General features: G+C 39.1%; 1 protein-coding gene across 2 annotated transcripts in view; it reads left to right on the forward strand.

The window, feature by feature from the left end:
- ADGRG6 (adhesion G protein-coupled receptor G6) overlaps positions 1 to 18,055 on the forward strand; it is a 137,796-nt gene that overhangs the window by 95,057 nt on the left and 24,684 nt on the right. For both annotated transcript variants that reach the window (XM_039221757.1, XM_039221758.1), the window contains 10 exons: positions 477 to 541; positions 992 to 1,202; positions 2,417 to 2,588; positions 3,980 to 4,120; positions 6,705 to 6,824; positions 8,651 to 8,696; positions 10,303 to 10,409; positions 14,117 to 14,244; positions 15,188 to 15,456; positions 16,972 to 17,068. In XM_039221757.1, coding sequence (XP_039077688.1) covers positions 477 to 541; positions 992 to 1,202; positions 2,417 to 2,588; positions 3,980 to 4,120; positions 6,705 to 6,824; positions 8,651 to 8,696; positions 10,303 to 10,409; positions 14,117 to 14,244; positions 15,188 to 15,456; positions 16,972 to 17,068 — 1,356 coding nt within the window. The remainder of the gene's footprint in view (positions 1 to 476; positions 542 to 991; positions 1,203 to 2,416; positions 2,589 to 3,979; positions 4,121 to 6,704; positions 6,825 to 8,650; positions 8,697 to 10,302; positions 10,410 to 14,116; positions 14,245 to 15,187; positions 15,457 to 16,971; positions 17,069 to 18,055) is intronic.

The raw sequence follows: 18,055 nt of genomic DNA on the forward strand, positions 1-18,055 counted from the left end.
GAGAAAAGAAGGGCTCCAGAGAGTCACTAACTCTAGTTTGAAACAAGGCTGTACCTCTTCCTGGCTGTGAAACTTCAGAATATTCTTTGATTTCTCTAAGTCTTTTTCCTCACCTGTAAAGTATGCATTATAATCTGCTATATAGAGTTATGGGAAATCAAAATCGGATTTTATCTGAAAATTTCTTAAAGAGGTATCTGACCTGCATTACCAAATATGGTTTTAACCTCAATAACCTGGTATATTCTAGCTTAGGGTGCAGGCCATTGCTAGTATTTTGTTTCTAGGATGCATGGCTCCTGGTTTTTTCCAGTAAGAATTCTTAGTAAGAGTTTTATTTCAATGTATTACAGTTTTATTTTCAAATAAAATTTACCTAGCTGTCAAGGCAGATTTTAAAACTTATTATTAACTAATTTTGTCAATTAAAATGTCATTTGTGCCAAATATTTGAACTATCCCGTTTTGTTCCATAGTTACCGTGACCTTGCCAACACATCTTTAGCCTACTGGGGGCCTCCTGATATCTCCAATTGTTCAAGTAAGTGAGCAATTTTTCTTCAGTTCTCAAAGGCAAAATGAAATGACCTCATCATCTTCATCCTCTTCCGCCATATTTTTTCTGCTATGTGATAGCCATTATGATATTAAAAGCTAAGCAAATGATTGTTTCACTGAAGGTAGAAAATTCTGTTTTTCCTGATTCTAACTTTATGTTCTGTTTATTCTATCAGAGATTAAAAATAGTAAGATAGTTTTACAAAAGACATAATATATAAACTGGTATTTGTATCAGTGTTTTATAGTTGTATATTATTTTTAAACAGTAGGTATACATTTATTTTTTGTGATTCTGGGGGCATTCCTCTCAGAACTGTATCTGAAAATTGCTTCCTCCAAAGTTGAGGCTATGAAGTGAAATATAATATATTTTGAATTCCTGAAATGTTCAAAACTTTGTGGGTTGTTTTTCTGCCTTCTTTTTTTTTAGGGGAAGCAAATGAAGTGGCCAACCAGATTTTAAATTTAACTGGTGATGGGCAGACCTTAAGTTCAGCCAATATTACCAGCATTGTAGAGCAGGTCAAAAGGATTGTAAATAAAGAAGAAAATATTGATATAATGCTTGGTTCAACTTTAATGAATATATTTTCTAATATCTTAACCAGTCCAGACAGTGACCTGCTTGAGTCTTCTTCTGAGTAAGTGTTCTTTTTTATTCTTCTAGAGAGTGATTGGATACATGCTGTATAATTCCTTACTTATCTGAATGCCTGGTGCCCAACTTTCATAATTTATTTTTTTAAGTTTATTTGTTTTTGAGAGAGAAAACACATGTGCCTGTGAGTTGAGAAGGGGCAGAGAGAGAGGGAGAGAAAATCCCAAGCAGGCTATGTGCTGACAGCATGGGGCCCGATGCAGGGCTCAGACCCACAAACCAGTGAGATCATGGCCTGAGCTGAATGCAAGAGTTGGATGCTTAGCTGACTGAGCCACCCAGGCACCCCTCAGCTTTCATAATTTTAATGTCCAGCAGACCCATTGATATTTCCCAAGATCATTCACACAGTGAACTTCAAAGTTCTTTTCTTTTTTGAGAAATACAATTTACAAAGTGATTAGGATTGTCCATCTGCCAAGAAACATAAGTAACTGCAGAAAGACATAACATTTCATTTTTCACCTGAAAAAATGTTTACTGGTATTAATTCACAAGATAAGCTATTATATATATTAGCTGATGTCACTTTGCAAAGGAGACACTTAGCAAACATTCTACTCACATCTTAGGCATAACTTGGTGACTGCCAGTTCTGTTCTATAGACTGACACAGAAGTGCTGTAGCTGTGTGATCGTTGTACTTCAGGAATGAAAATGCTGAGGGCAGAGTGATATGTACCTGTTTGTACACAATTAGTTTTCATCCATTTGTTTCATTTAATGTGTTAATATTCCTTCTGTTTCCTTCCTTTCAACCAAATTTCTTCAATGAAAATTTTATGTTTGTTAAAATGTGTTTTTGAACTTACCTTATCTGTGTAACGATTGCAAACATTTTTATAGCATCTTAGGGTTTAATAAATGCTTTTACACATTATTTCCTTTGATTCTCAGTTATAAAGTAGAAAAGCTATTTTTTTATATGAGAAAAAAAGTCTAAGAGTTGAAAAACAGTATCTTTTTAGGATGATTTAATTGTTGACATTCCTTAAAGCATAATATTTCTTCTGAGGATGCATTCATTACTAGGAGTCTGTGTTTTAACTGATGTCATTGTGATTTGGGGTGTCAGTATTCACGTTAGGATCAGAAAACTTAAAGACAATTTTATTCGGTTTATATTTTGTCCTACAAGTCATATGTCTACATGTATGTAAACCATGTTACTTACGAGTGGTATTATCATTTCTTTAGAGCTTTAAAAACAATTGATGAATTGGCCTTCAAGATAGACCTAAATAGCACATCACGTGTGAATATTACAACTCGGAATTTGGCTCTGGGAGTATCGTCCCTGTCCCCAGGGACGAATGAAGTTTCAAATTTTAGCATTGGTCTTCCAAGCAATAATGAATCCTATTTCCAGGTAATGAGCCAGTGGTTTCTTTAATTCCAATTAATTAGGCAAATAAAGACTGATCGGATCATTTGCCAGTTTCTACTTCAAGATCTTGGGCAGTGGGGTGGCCGGAAGGTAGGTCAGAATGTTTGCTAAGGTTAACGGCAGCTGTAGCCAAAGGCATTTGGACACCAAGATGTCCGTTTGGAACCTGGGTGACAGGATGGCCAGGTTATGTTCTACCAGAGGTGATAGTAGAAGGAAGTATTAAACCACCACTGGAACCGAACCGCCCTACTGAGGAGAGGGCAGGGGTCAATTCAGTCAGAAGAAAGGACTTTATGAAGGCCACCAGTAGGAGGAAGTGTCAGGTATTCTCTTTGCCAATGGTTGTCAAACTGCATTATATCACCTGGAGGACTTGTCCAAACAGATTGCAGGGCCCCATCCCCAGAGATTCTAACTTAGTAGGTCCTGGGTGGATCTCCAGAGTTTGCACTCTGCATGAGATCTCAGGTATGGCTGATTCTGCTGGTCTCTGAATGAAGTCTGAACCAGTGGTGTGAAGCCTGGGAACGGTAGGCAGTGGCAAGGCTGGGCAGGAAAGCTGGGCCAGATTAACGGAGAGCCACTCTGGTCTGTTGAAGTGACCCTTCAGCAAAGGGTTCAGCAAATGTTCTTCAGGTTCCTACTGTATATTAGAGTTAACCACGTGGGCAAATGAAATGTCACAACATCGCCCTTGACATAGGAGAACACATAAGTGGCACATACTACTTCTCAACTGTGGAGATAAACCAAGATAAACTATTTTAAAATCTGGTTTAAAGGAAGAGTCCTCAAGATTCTCTTTGAGAGTTGGGGCTCTTTGGGATAATTCTGTTTCACATTTAAGACTGAAAATTCGACAGGCTAAGTCTCATCCCACATCCATTTGCTGGAAGATACTCTTTGGCCTGACATGTGGGCTCAGGGCAAGTGATATCCAAGCATATTCGCCAAACTTCAACTGCTTCCTCTACCTGGAGATACTCATTCTCAGCAATCAGACAAACTAACTCCAATCTGGTTGTTGGGTTTTTTTTTTTTTGTAGTTATTTTACTATGTGTTTTGAGAAAAGCTCAAAATCTATTAAGTGTAAACCTTAACTCATTTTTGAAAGTGGTAACCGATTTGTAGATTTCTCATTTTGCCTTAGTCAAAATCAATGCATCTTCCATTTTTCCACATTTGCAAAACTCAGATGAGACCCAGGCCTTTGTCTGTAGGCATTCATTCAGGAGGGTCCGTGCCTACAGTGGAGGTAAAGGGGAGCCCTGGCCCTGGCCAAGTGCCGTTCTCCTGCCTTGTTCAGCTTGTGGGGTAGTTATCACTGTGATTTATCATTACTCAGTAAGTGTATCTCTGTGTGTCACAGATGGATTTTGAGAGTGGACAAATGGATCCATTGGCTTCTGTAATTTTGCCTTCAAACTTACTTGAGAATTTAAGTCAAGAAGATTCTGTATTCGTTAAAAGAGCACAGTTTACGTTCTTCAATAAAACTGGACTTTTCCAGGTAAGGGTTCATTAAATTGTTTTTCAATTGCACATTGATTTTCTTTGCTCCGAAAACTACAAGTTCAGATTCCTTGAAAATATATCAAGAGGCTTAGAAAAGTTAACATATTGTATCTTCAGAAATGGAACATTTTATCATAATTATTTAAACATTTTATTTCAGGTAATTATATGCTTATTTAACAGGATGTGTTCATTTAGGGTTTTTCTTTCTTAAATATTGGATTAAGACTTGCGTGGCACAATTAGAAATGGAATTTATGGAGGAGTTACTACTTATTATTCCCTTTGTTAAATATTTTATGCTCTCCAGCAATTTAGACCTTCAGAGTTAAAGAAATTGTGTGCCAAAGGAAAGGTTTGCTTTTTGTTTCCTTTTTTTTAATTCAGCAGGAAGCACTGTTTACATAATGAGCAGCATTCTTGGCTTTAATCAGCTTTCCCATTAATATTTCAAATGGCCTTTGGCCTTCACATATCCCCAGAGTCGAGTGACATTGTGCTGAGCACATATTGTCATTTTTATTGGCATCGTTTCTAGATACTAGAAAGTCCACTGCCAGCAAACACTGGTGACCTCTGGTTGCCTTTGAAAGTACAACCAGATCCAGAAAGTTTCACTGAGCCCTTTTTAAAAAATAAAATTTATCTATTAAATTAACGATACCAGTGTATATTAAACAGTAAGACTTGACTTGTAAACTAGCCAAGTCTCAAGGCCACTAGAGTTGTTTCTAATAGTTATGTACAGGGGTGTGGCAATGTAAGTTACAGGTAAGAAAAAGGAATAACATGAAATCATTTACAAGAATTCTAAAATTTTTTCTTAATTAAAAGAATTTTTTAAATGTTTTTATTTCTGAGAGAGAGAGAAAGAGAGAGCATGAACAGGGGAGGGTCAGAGAGAGAGGAAGACACAGAATCTGAAGCAGGCTCCAGGCTCTGAGCTAGCTGTCAGCACAGAGCCTGATGCGGGGCTCGAACCCACGAACCATGAGATAATGACCTGAGCTGAAGTTAAAAGCTTAACTGACTGAGCCACCCAGGCGCCCCTTCTTAATTTTTTTTAATGTTTATTATTTTTGAGAGAGAGAAAGACAGAGAGCAAGCTGGGGAGGAGCAGAGAGAAAGAGAGAGAGAGACAGAATAGGAAGCAGGCTCCAGGCTCTGAGTTGTCAGCACAGAGCTCGCTGTGGGGTTTGAACCCACAGACCGTGAGATCATGACCTGAACTGAAGTCTGACACTTAACTGACTGAGCCACCCAGGTGCCCCAACAATTCTTAAATTTTAAGACTTCTTTTAAACGAAGATTTTAGAAACAAGCTGTATAACATTTTTGAGTAGCTGAAGAATGTAATTACTAATTACTCTGAAGGATTTAATAGCTATGTACACATAAAACTGCATTTATTAAAGTCATTTGAGGCTTACAACGTCACTTTTAAGAAACAAAACAGAAATGTAGTAGGTGTCACAAAAAAAGTGACTGGTTGTAAGGTTCTGTTCAGAGGAGAGGTTGCACCCAGTGGGAAGGATTTGGGTTAGAACTATAAGAATCTGTCATTGTTTCATTTTGAGTCTGTCTTCTCTGCACTACCTTTCCCTTCTCCATTGGCATCTCCCAATCAACATATTATTAGGAAACATATATTTGGTTTTTAATATAAATTTACAGCAGAGTCAAAAATGTTAAGGGTTTTGTGATACTCTCCTACCATAGTGAACAAGATATGAGTATATTCTAAACCCAAAAGGGTATCCACAAGCCATTGCCGACTTTATTGAGCATAATGATGCTATAGAGTATTCTAATGGCTGAGATTTTATTTGGCATGTAAGAAATCCCATAATTATTCCCAAACAACTGATTTGTAAGATGCAATAGAGAAATGCAGGATGTTTGACAAGAATAACACGAGGGAAGAAGGAATAAGAGGTGATCTTGCGGAGAGACACGCTGTTGACCCCAGTCATTCTGCAGCACGGATTCACTGATTTGATTTCCTGACAACCTTGTCTGAAGGGGAAGCTATGGAGGATTACACGTGTACAAGCAGAAGAGATAGAAGTTCTGGATGGGAACTTCATCCAGAAGAATTACATTCTTTCTAAGATACTAAACACATGAGGCTATCGGCATAGATGTGAAATCTGAATTGTTTGTTATTTTTGTTTTGTTTTTCACATATTTCCTTTATACTTCTCTAACAGCAAACAACTTCATGTATTTTCTAGGGCAGGGAAATGATCTAATTGTTTCATGGCTTTTTATGAGTTTATATTATTTCTGGGTTCTCATTGTTTTACATGTTACCCAGCTGACATCAGTCATAGCAATCAAGAGTGAGGTTTTATGAACACTGCCTTACAGCTTTGGCTCATAATGTTCTTGCAATGTATTTATTATAATAAGGGAAATAGCAAAGCTCTTTCAGGAAAGCCAGCAATTTAATCTTATAAACAGGATGTTTTATAATTGAAGATCTTAAATGTAAAAAGTGCTGACAGTTTGTTTGTTTGGGGGGCACCAAAATCCAACAAAAGCGTACTGAAAAATAATACATTTTTTTTCTTTAAAAGGATGTAGAAACCAAGAAAGGCACCTTAGTGAGTTATGTGATGGCATGCAGTATTGGAAACATTACTATTCAGGGTTTGAAGGATCCTGTTCGAATTAAAATCAAACACACAAGAAACCAGGTAAGAAAATGCTACAAAGAACAGTGAAACAGAGACAGACTATTTCAGAGAAGTGCAGGGACTTGTTTTTTTTTTTTTTTCTACATGGTAAGAATTTTATTCTTCTGGTACTTTTTTAACGGGGCAGTTTTCCAAAAAGGGGACAACAGTTAACCAGGTGGTGCTGCAATGTCGTGGTAAATGGTGGCAGGTGGGGGAATTCTTCCCCTTTAGGATTCAGGCATGAAGAACTAGAGTGAAGAAAAGGGCCGTTCTTTTTACGGAACAGTGTATTACTGCAAGAAATTGGATACAGATGCAGTTGCACAATCCTGCCATTAAAGGTTTGGATTGGTTTTTTTGTGTGTGTTAAGTCAGAAATTATTGCTACTGGGAAAGCAGAAGGGAAACAGGGCAGGGTTGACTCATTTTTTTGAGAGGTTAGCAGTTATCTGAAATCTTGGCAAATGTTGCTTTTTTTTTTTTTTTTTTTTTTTTTTTTTTTTTTTTTTTTTTTTTTTTTTTTTTTTTTTTTTTTTTTTTTTTTTTTTTTTTTTTTTTTNTTTTTTTTTTTTTTTTTTTTTTTTTTTTTTGGTTTCTTCATTACCCTTGCTATCATCTGGTTATTCTTTAAAATTCTATGGGGTTTCTTTTGGTTCCAGGTGAGGCCAGGCACAGGCTTTCCCCTCTTTTACAGAGGGTCCCTCTTATGATCCTGCCATTTGTTAGGCAAGGCAGGAAGCAGGCAGGCAGGAAGCTGGCTGATAAGGACTCAGGCTTGGAAGTTAAGTCATCTAAGAACTAGCCTTCCTTTGCCACTGGGTCCTCTGAGACCTCATTCGTTGTTCTACCCTTTGGCGTCCTTTGTTTCAGCACCTTCATCTGTGAAAAACTTTTTTATTGTGGTAAAATATGCTAACATCGTATTTACTGTTTTAACCGATTGTGAGTGCTTTCACATTGTTCTGCAGCCATAGTGCCATCCACTTCAGGAACTGCTCTGTGGTCCCCAGCTGAAACCACGGGCCATTGCGTAGCAGCATTGCGTAGCAGCTACGTAGCCTCTTCCCCTCCCCTGGGCCCTGTACCCACCATCTTACTCTCTGTCCCTATGAATTTAACTACTCGAGGCAGTTCATGGAATTGTAATCATATTGTATTTGTCCTTTTGTGACTAGCTTGTTTCATTTAACATAGTATTTTCAAGGTTCATCCATTTCATACATTTTCAAGGAAGCATGACCCAGAATTTGCTTCCTTTTTAAAGCTGGATAATATTCCATTATATATTTAGAGAGAGAGAGACCTAGATAATTTCTCTCTCTCTCTCTCTCTCTCTCTCTCTATATATATATATATATATAAATATATCTCCCACATTTTTTTTTTTATCCATGCATCCATCTGTGGGTACTTTGATTGCTTCCATGTTGTGGGACTTAATGTTGCTGTGAACATGGATGTGCAAATATCTGTTTGAGTCCCTACTTTTAATTCTGGGCACACACCTAGACATAAAGGAAAATTCTGAAGCTGAAGTGAAATTACAGTGTAAAGAGCTTTGATAAGTGCTAAGAATAGCTTTTTAGGATGGGACATATATAAGAACCTTTAGGTAAATGGGAAGTATGCTTCCTCATGGGGCTGTGGTTGCTTTCCACTCGGAGCCCCTGGGACAGGAGACCTTTGGGACTGCCTGCCGTTCTTAGGTCATATTGGCATTGACTAAACCTGGTCTATTTCTTTACAGAAACCTTAGCATTTTGACTCCTTTCCCATATTCAGATCATAAGATTTTTCACTTATTTTAAACACAATTTCACATGTTTATTCTTATGTTAATATAGGCAGTGCCTCATCCCATCTGTGCCTTCTGGGATCTGAACAAAAATGGTGAGTTTTAAAATATTGGCTGTCTTAAGAACAACTGAATTTTAAACATTGTTTGACACCCCCGTTTCCTTTCGTTCCACCCTAACCAGAGTGACTCACTGTGGAAGTGTGATGGCAACTGGACTGCAAAGCTTAGCGTAGGTAGCTTGGGAAGGGAACCCGAATTTCTGCAACTTTATTACTCATTGCAAGAAGAAATAAGTTAACTTGACTTTTTTTTTTAACACCAAGCCACCTCTTGGATTTCCATTATTTATAAAATACACTATGCATTTTTATTGCCTCTTTTTAAAAACATTTTTTTTAAAGTCTATTTATTTTTAGAAAGAGCACCAGCGAGATAGGGGCCAGGTTGGGGGGATCGACAGAGAATCCCAAGCAGGTTCTGCAGTGTCAGCACAGAGCCCGACATGGGGCTTAATCCCGTGAACTGTGAAATCATGACCTGAGCCAAAATCAACAGTTGGATACTTAACTCACTGACCAACCAGGTGCCCCTTAATGCCACGTTTTGATGAATGACGATATGAGCTCATTCTCTGAAGGACACATCTGAGATTATTTGATATGCATGAGACACACAGTTTAGAATCCAGCTTCCAGACCTCAGATTATGGAGAAAGCATACTAAGGATTATAAATATAGAAGTGGTTATATTACACATATATATAACTTGAAAGAAATGAACTGCCTCTTAAATGATATTGGACAATTAAGAGAGAAAGGCAACAGTGACAGATGAGTTACTGAATAAAGGTGTGGGGATTTCTTTGACGGGAAGGATGAGCTATGCACCTCCCACCTCTGCCCCATAACAATCGCCTTCCCTTGGGGGACCCCATTGGGATTATCACGGCCAAATCAAACCAGCTCCAGGATAGGCTGCTGCCTGGTAGAAATGGCATCGGAAGTTGTCCAGACCTCTGTTTCTGATACGCCTTATCATAGCTGGGAAGTTTTTTGTCGCTTGGTTTCTAGTTTTGAGGAAGTCCTGATTTACTGGAAAAATAATTAAAAATGATATCACCTTGCAGTCTTAAAACATTCTTTAAATATGTGAGTCACTCATATTCCATATCCTGCCAGAATAGTCAGATATGGCTTTTAAAGGCCTTTATAGTAAGTTGCCACACTGCATGATTGCTGTGTACACACTAGCGTGTGACAAGAATGCAGACCTCTGTCCTCCTGTCTTTACAAAAGCAGAGGCTCATGCACGGAGACAAATGTTGATCTTCAGAGACTTTATTCATATGTAATATATTCGAAAGGGGATATTCTTTTCATGGAAGTTTATTTTATAATACATACACTAAGCCTTAAACTTGAATCAAACTTTTGCAGGACCCCAGGGGCACTTCAATAGAACACGGTTGCAAACCACTGACTAGGATAAAGTCTCCTGCTGACCCAACACTAACTTTCCATGATTCCGGGAATCTAAATAATTCTAAGTATTGGCAGAATTAAGAATAGTATCTGTTTTACTGCTAAACTTAAGGCAGAAGAGACTGAGGCATATTTTCCTGAAGAAGCTAACACCTATTACAGAAAAGGAACTGGCCTGCTGTTATTTTCACACTGTTTGTGGACTTCCTTTTACAGAAGGTTCTGGATTTTGGAACACGTCAGGATGTGTGGCACACAGAGATTCAGATGAGAGCGAGACGGTCTGCTTATGTAACCACCTCACACACTTTGGAGTTCTGATGGTAGGGGAGGAATCTCCAAACTCCTTTTGAAATGATATAATTTGGGAAGGCATACTTCTTTTCACAAGTCAGCCTTTTTAGATGATGTGTTTGGGGAATTATTTCCTGCTCATTGTAATCTGTGCCTTGAATCTTGCTAATTAGCAGAGAGCACATATTTAAAATATGTAAAAGTAATTATGGAAAAGAACTCTACTTTTTTTTCTATTTCATTAACAGTGATGATAAATAATCCTAGAAACAAATAAATCACCATGAGGCCCTTGAATTAAGAGAGAAATAGAGTCATGGAGACAGAAAGAGAGAGAAGAAAGGAAAGAGGGAAAGAGAGGAAAGGAAGGAAGGAGAGAGAAAATTTTAAGAGGAAGAAAATGTTGGGCTTTACTAACATGGAAGAGAACTGTGAACACTTTCATAAAATATTGTTCTTGCATTATCACTCATTATGTTTGAATCTGACTTTGTAGCAGGTACTGTGCTAGGTTATCCCATGGTCACCCAAAATCACTCTCCCCCTGCACCCTCCTGGAGAGCACAGCCTGTTAGGACTGACTCGGGACCAGGGTGTCAGGGCATCTCCGTGCCTGCCAGAGTCAATGGGCATCACGTGTCTATTACCACTAGGTCCTTATACCATTCTTTCCTTCTTTCCTTCCTTCTTTCCCATGGCCCTGTTTTTCCCATTGGCCACCCCGTCCAAAAGTTTTAAACCAAAATTAGATCACATTGACATGGTTTTTTTCATCCCACTCAATTTTCGAGAGCCACCCTATGTGCTGCAACTTGTTTGAGTTTTTCATCCACAGACTGAACACCTCTGCCTTATGTCTGGTACACTTGTGCTTTTAGAGATAATTTTTGGATGTGCAGTATACCCTCCGCATTGTAACACGGCCACCTGTTATCTGGCACAGTTCCCAAGGGTCAAACCATCTTTGTTTTTCAATGGTGATGGCAGCAGCGTGTACTGAGACAGTAAAGCTTTTTGAACTGGAATCACAGATTTCATGGTTATGTTTCTCCCCTCCTTGAGGCCTCACCTCTGCCATCCATGGGACTGGGCAGGGGTGGGAGCAGTGAGCAGCTGTGGGATGTGGCATTGGGCTCAGAATCCTCCTTGGCCTCTGTACATGACCACTGTCATAGAGCAGGCCTGCAATTATTGTCCATGACCGTCCACTGTGTAAATGTCCTTGGGGATAAAAGCAAGGCCTTTAAAAAGGTGACCGTCATACTAGATCACTTTTTAACTTTTCCAAGCTACAAAGATTTTTCTTTACTGCTGGAGCATGAAAATGGACAATTAAACTATGATATGTTTTCCCTAAGAAATAAAATAAAACAAAAACAAAAACAAAAACAAAACCCACCCTCAGTTTTAACTGCCATGTTCTCCTTTCTCCAAAACTGACAGTTGACCTTCCTTCAGAAATCACTTACTTTGTATCACCCTCATTCAGGTATAAGCTTTAGCTTAATTCATTTAAGTATTTGAACTGGGTACGTGTGTGTGCGCACACATGTCTGGGTGTGCATATGTGTTTGAGCAAGATTGTGTATGTTGTAGGCCTAATTTAGATAAATAGGTAACAGTATCATACAATTCACGTTACAGTGGTGATTTATACGTAACTGAAGTTTGGCTTCCCGTTACTTTGAATGGTCAGTTTCTTCACCTATTGTTTGAATTTTATTGTGAATTTGTAATTTGTCTTTTCCTGTTGCCATTTGATTAAATAGTTTTACATATAGGTGAATATAGGCATTTTTTAAGTACTATCCTTTCCACCTTGGCTGCTCTCATAAGATTATAAACTGCTGGAAGAAAAACTTTCCAGAATTTATCCTTCCTGGAGATGTGCCCATGTGCTTCCAGCTTTTCCAGACCAGCAGGACTTTGTTAAGAGTCTTTCTTAATTTACAAGCTCTATTAACTTGTATAAGATATTCCTGGGGTCTAAATTGTCCTGTGACGCATTTACCATATGAGAAGTTAAAAACATATACCCCAGCCCCATAATTATATCTTCTAATCTACTAACGTATGATGGATTTAATGTCCCCTATTACATTTCTTCGTAGTAAAACTGATTTTAATATTTTTACATTAGTATATTTTCATGTTGGCTAGTTCAGAGGAAAAAATATTCCCGTATTCTTCTTTCTCAAAAGTACAAAACAACGTGAGAGTTGTGTGTAAATGTATAATAGTAAACAACATTATTTAACTTACACTTTAAATTGTGATTTCAATTGTGGCTTGCTTGTCTACTGCCTCACCTAGATGGGAGCCATAGGTTTTTCAGGACATTAGGACAAGTCAACTGTTTCTCAAGACCATCTCTCTGCTTCATGAAATCCCATAGTAACCAAAATGCTGGTCAGGTAGCCTATCTGGTGAGTCCACTGGCACTGACTTGAACCCCATCCTATGTCCCAGGGAAATCCCAGGTCCTCCCAGTGTTTAGAGGGGGTCCTAGGAAAGAAGGGTAGAGGGTGAGTCCCTTCTGACCCTGGGCCCCTGTGTCTGCTAAATTTGATCGTTGTGCATTTCTGGGAACCACCAAAGTGCTGATACCTGTTTTTTATTGCATCAGCCAAACTTGAAACAATTCCATGTTGTCATGTCACACACACATATTCACATGTAAACACCACTTACTGGAGGCTTCTGTCTGAGTATCAAACTTTATGGACACTTTGGGGACAATTAAAGAAAATTAACACATAAAATGAAAAACTTATAAAATGAACTTTCTTCTTCACAGTTTAAGACCCCAAATTTTATATACTGTTTAGAATACAGCCTTCTCCGAGAAGACTCCATGTTTGAACATGCTGCCTATTGGAAGTATCTTTATCTTCCAGCCAGGATTGAGTGGATGGTCTTAACTCAAGATTTATCTCTAACCCACTTCCCTATATAAGGAGGAAAATAAAGATTTTCCTACCAGGCCCAGACTTTGTAAATCTGCTTCTGCACAGTGAAATTAATTAATACTTCACATTAATATTCTAGGAAATGTCCACTTCTTTCCATTCCACAGCCCCTAACACTTTAAATGGTGCTCTTCCAAGTCTATAGAGATTAAAAACAAAACCCAAAAAACTGTGACCTAAAAATTTGTAATGGCGTCTCATTTAGGTAAAAAAAAAAAAAAAAAATGAAGATGGCCTAACCCGATACATACCAAGCTTTGGAATGACCATATTTATGATCCTCAGCACTAAGTTCAGAGGCATCAGACTCTGGCTGTCCACTGGCTCCCCTCCCCTACTGGACAAAAAGAAACCAATGTTTGCCTGAGGGCTCACATTGGCCATGGTGGCCTCTATTCGAACTTGTGCCCCTAGCCCTACAAATGTGATGAAGGGGCCTGATCATTCATTAGACAAGGCGATGACTTCCTCCCCCATTTCTGGTGGGGGACCAACCCCATGGCTTCGCTCTTCATGCTATTCCGGTATGCAAAGAGCTTGGCTTACAAGGTAACGATAGAAAGCAACATGCAATTCTTTACATAATGCTACACTTGGTTTCAGAGGATGATGTGCAAGACTGTAATAAACATGAGTTTCCATATTGATTTCCACTGTTTTTCCCCCAATACTGAGCTAAGATTGTAAGTGCTGGCAATGAACTTTCTACTAAAACACCATTCTCATGAAAAGAGATGCTTAACAGCTGCTTCCCATGTCTTATGTAGGATCTTCAAGGAACTGCCTCGCAGATAGATACAGGAAACACCAGAGTCCTCACCTTTATCACCTATATTGGGTGTGGGATATCTGCCATTTTTTCAGCAGCAACTCTCCTGACATATGTCGCTTTTGAGTAAGTTTATTTTTTCTGTCAAAACCCAGCACTTAACTATCCCAAAGTATGAATAAGAAAATTGCCTTTGCTTTAAAAAATATTTACATACTTATTGAATCATGTGGAGTGGTTCACCTTTAATGTACACGTTTCTCATAACCTGTATCTTGCAACACAGATTTTCTAGCTATAGAACCTTAATTTATAATTACTGTATTTCTATGGAAAAATGCCTTTAAACCTGGAAGAGATGATTTAAATAAAGATATTTTGACATTTATTTATTTTTGAGAGAACACGAGAAGGGGAGGAGCAGAGAGAGAGGAAGACACAGAATCTGAGGCAGAAGTTCAGGCTCTGAGCTGCCAGCACAGAGCCCAACATGGGGCTCAAACCCCAGGAACCATGAGATCACTACCTGAGGTGAAGTCAGAAGCTTAACAGACTGAACCACCCAAGAGCCCCAAACCTGGAAGAGCTGATTAACATATAGATTAAAATTGTAGAAAGCTCTTTTTACCTCGTAAAAGGTGGAAACATCTGCTTCACGGATTTTATAAAAGTAGCCCTGCATCAGAAACCCTTTTTTTTTCCTTAAAAAAAAGGGGTGGGGGGTTCCTACTTCATTCAAAATCAAGAAACTTACCAAAATTTTAGGGACTTTTTTTTAACAAAAATCTCATTTTTATAACTAGAATTTTTCTTGGGTTAGAAAAATTCAATCTGTTGAAACTAATTGGAAATTTGGTAAACAATTAGAAACAGTTTTAAAATAAAATTAATATTAAAAACAGTTACAATTTGCCAAATATTCGTAAGTATCTTTAAATACTCACAAGTCCCCTCCTGATGGCGGGGCCACATCACAAATACCTAACTATTGCAGAGCTTTGTAGAAGACGTGCATTTGCCACCTGTGCTTGAAAGATTATTCGTTCTCCTCTTTCTTTTCCCTTTCCAGAAAGTTGCGAAGGGACTATCCCTCCAAAATCCTGATGAACCTGAGCACCGCGCTGCTGTTCCTGAATCTCCTCTTCCTCCTGGATGGCTGGATCACCTCGTTTCACGTGGAAGGCTTATGCACTGCTGTCGCTGTCCTCCTCCATTTCTTCCTTCTTGCAACCTTTACCTGGATGGGGCTGGAAGCAATTCACATGTACATTGCCCTGGTTAAAGTGTTTAACACTTACATTCGCCGATACATACTGAAGTTCTGCATCATTGGCTGGGGTAAGCCACCTCAAAAGTTTGGTTTTGTTTTTACTGTCGCAGAAATCACCAGGCCCTCGTAGGAGAATCCTATTTCAAAAGACTGGCGCTGCTAAAAGAACTTCAAAATTGTGAATGATGCAGATTTGATGTTTACATCCCAAGGCAGGGGCTTCCTCAGAATGGTATTTGTAATTTTTTTTTTAATGCCTACTTATTTTTGAAAGAGAAAGAGACAGTGTGCAAGTTGGGGAGGGGCAGAGAGAGACTGAGACAGAATCTGAAGCAGGCTCCAGGCTCTGAGCTGTCAGCACAGAGCCCGACGTGGGACTGGTACTCATAAACTGTGAGATCATGACCTGAGCCAGTCATATGCTTAACTGACTGAGCCACCCAAGCGCCCCTCGCCCCCCTCTTTCTCTCTCTCTCTTTTTTAAAATTTTTTTAAATGTCACAATGATATTTTTAAAAACTGTTCAGCCATCCTTACTAAATTCAGGAGTAAAGGAAAAAAGTCCTAGCCTCCTGAGTCACCACAAACTTATTTCCTGTGACCAGATCCAGCCTACCCAAGTCTGAAGAAGCAGCTGGCAGACAGTGATACCTTTCTGTTATGTTTCAAACTATAAAGGCCCATGCAGACTATGCTGGCTATCCTCACCCTCTAAGCTAATGCCCATGTCTTGAAACCAGCAAGAGAAGGTTATTTTTGTGTGTGCAGCCAGAATGCTGACCAAAATTCTTGACTTGAACTTCTTAGGATGATTCCTCAGCCAGTCATGGATGGTAGCATTAGCCTGTTTGGCATCTTCTAGATGGGCTCCTTTCTTTATCCCACCTCTTATCAGAACAAGCATTTAGAGCTTTTTTTTTTTTTTTCTTTTTGGCAGATGACAATATAGAAGTATGGGACATTTCCAAGGTGTTTGGCACCATTGTCGGAGACACTAAAAGCATCTTTCAGGGAATTAGGGTGGTGTAGCCTTCCCCAATGAAATATATGTGAATATGTATATTTGCTTCCGGATTCAGAATAAACCAGAGTTTGGCTCTCTCATGAAGGCCAGTAAGCAAACAGAATATTTAAATCCCTATCATTTAAGCATGGGTTTTAGGGGTGCCTGGAAGGCTCAGTTGGTTAAGTGTCTGACTTCAGCTCCAGTCATGATCTCATGGTTCATGAGTTCAAGCCCAGCGTTGGGCTCTGTGCTGACAGCTCAGAGCCTGGAGCCTGTCTCGGATTCTGTGTCTACCCCCCCTCTGACCCTCCCCTGCTTGCATTCTGTCTCTTTCAAAAATAAATAAACATTTTAAAAAAGAGAGAGTGGATTTTAATTGTTGCCACTTACAGTTGGATGTTCCACAGCAGAGATAGGATTTTATTGTTTTGAACAAAAGTGTCAGTTCTAAACAATGTGTTTCTGTGATATGGAGGGTTTTCTTTCTCTTCCTTTCCCCCCCTTGCCATTATCAGTCACATAAAGCAGTTCCAGATGCTTTTAAAAAGTTGCTTATGTCATGGTCTCTCTACAACAGGTCTGCCTGCCTTAGTCGTGTCCATTGTCCTGGCAAGCAAAAACCAAAATGAGGTCTACGGAAAAGAAAGTTATGGAAAAGAACAAGGTGATGAATTGTAAGTAATAAAAGCTTGTTGGGAATGTATTTGTGATGAGTATATATCCTTTGCTTCCTAACATTTAGTACAAGCTTCCGGGCCAGTAGTGAGCCTCTTAGTTTGGAAGGTTGGAACTCATTTGCATGCCTTTGCTGAGGTCTCTGCTGCCCCGCAGCTGGATTCGGCAGGGCTCCCCGCCCTGTGAGCTGCTTCGTCGCGTTGGCCTGTACAATGTCATCTGGGAGACTGAAGGGGATGTCTGGGATATGCTTTTCTAGGCTCAAAAGACCCATTCTCTTTGAGGAGATTCTGTAACACTCCCTCTCCTTAAACCCACACACGTCTTCAAGAAAATCAAGTCAGTGTTTGCGTTTGGAAAATTCCCTTCAGACTGAGGGATCATTGAGGCCAAGATTTGTATATTGTTCATGTTGGGCAGTTCTCTCATATTTTATCTAACCCATAAGAGGTTCTCAATAAATATTTGTGGATTGAATGAAGTATTAATGCACTAAGAGCTTACTCCTGAGATGAGGCCTGTGAGGCTACATTTCTGTGCACATTTCATGGATGGACAACACTTTCATATCCAGTCAGTGTCCAATCTGTGTCCCCTTCCCTCATGGACTTCCTTCGCTTATCTTTCCAAAGCAGCACTCAAAAGACCTCATAAGAACTAGCAGAAAATAAAGGATCCAGGTCAGGCCTTTCGGGATCCAAAGGGAGGAACTTCTGTATGTAAAGGAATATTAGCTTCAGAGATGAGCATCATTTGGGGGATTTTTATAATACGATATATTAAAAGTAAAAGTCAGTGCATCAGTCCTAAACAAGTGAATTTTACAAGTATGTTAGTCAAGTCTCACGGGACTTTAAAGCATCAATGGCTGTCATTTATCGAGCATTTATTGTATGCCAGGAATCACGGTAGGTTCTGGAATTCAAGGATGCTCAAGACAGCCTTTGCCATTGTGGCAGTCATGTGCCAGTGTGGGACACGGAGCC

The sequence above is a fragment of the Hyaena hyaena genome, unplaced genomic scaffold (assembly GCF_003009895.1).
Source record: "Hyaena hyaena isolate Hyena2069 unplaced genomic scaffold, ASM300989v1 scaffold_1008, whole genome shotgun sequence".
NCBI classification, from domain to species: Eukaryota; Metazoa; Chordata; class Mammalia; order Carnivora; family Hyaenidae; genus Hyaena; species Hyaena hyaena.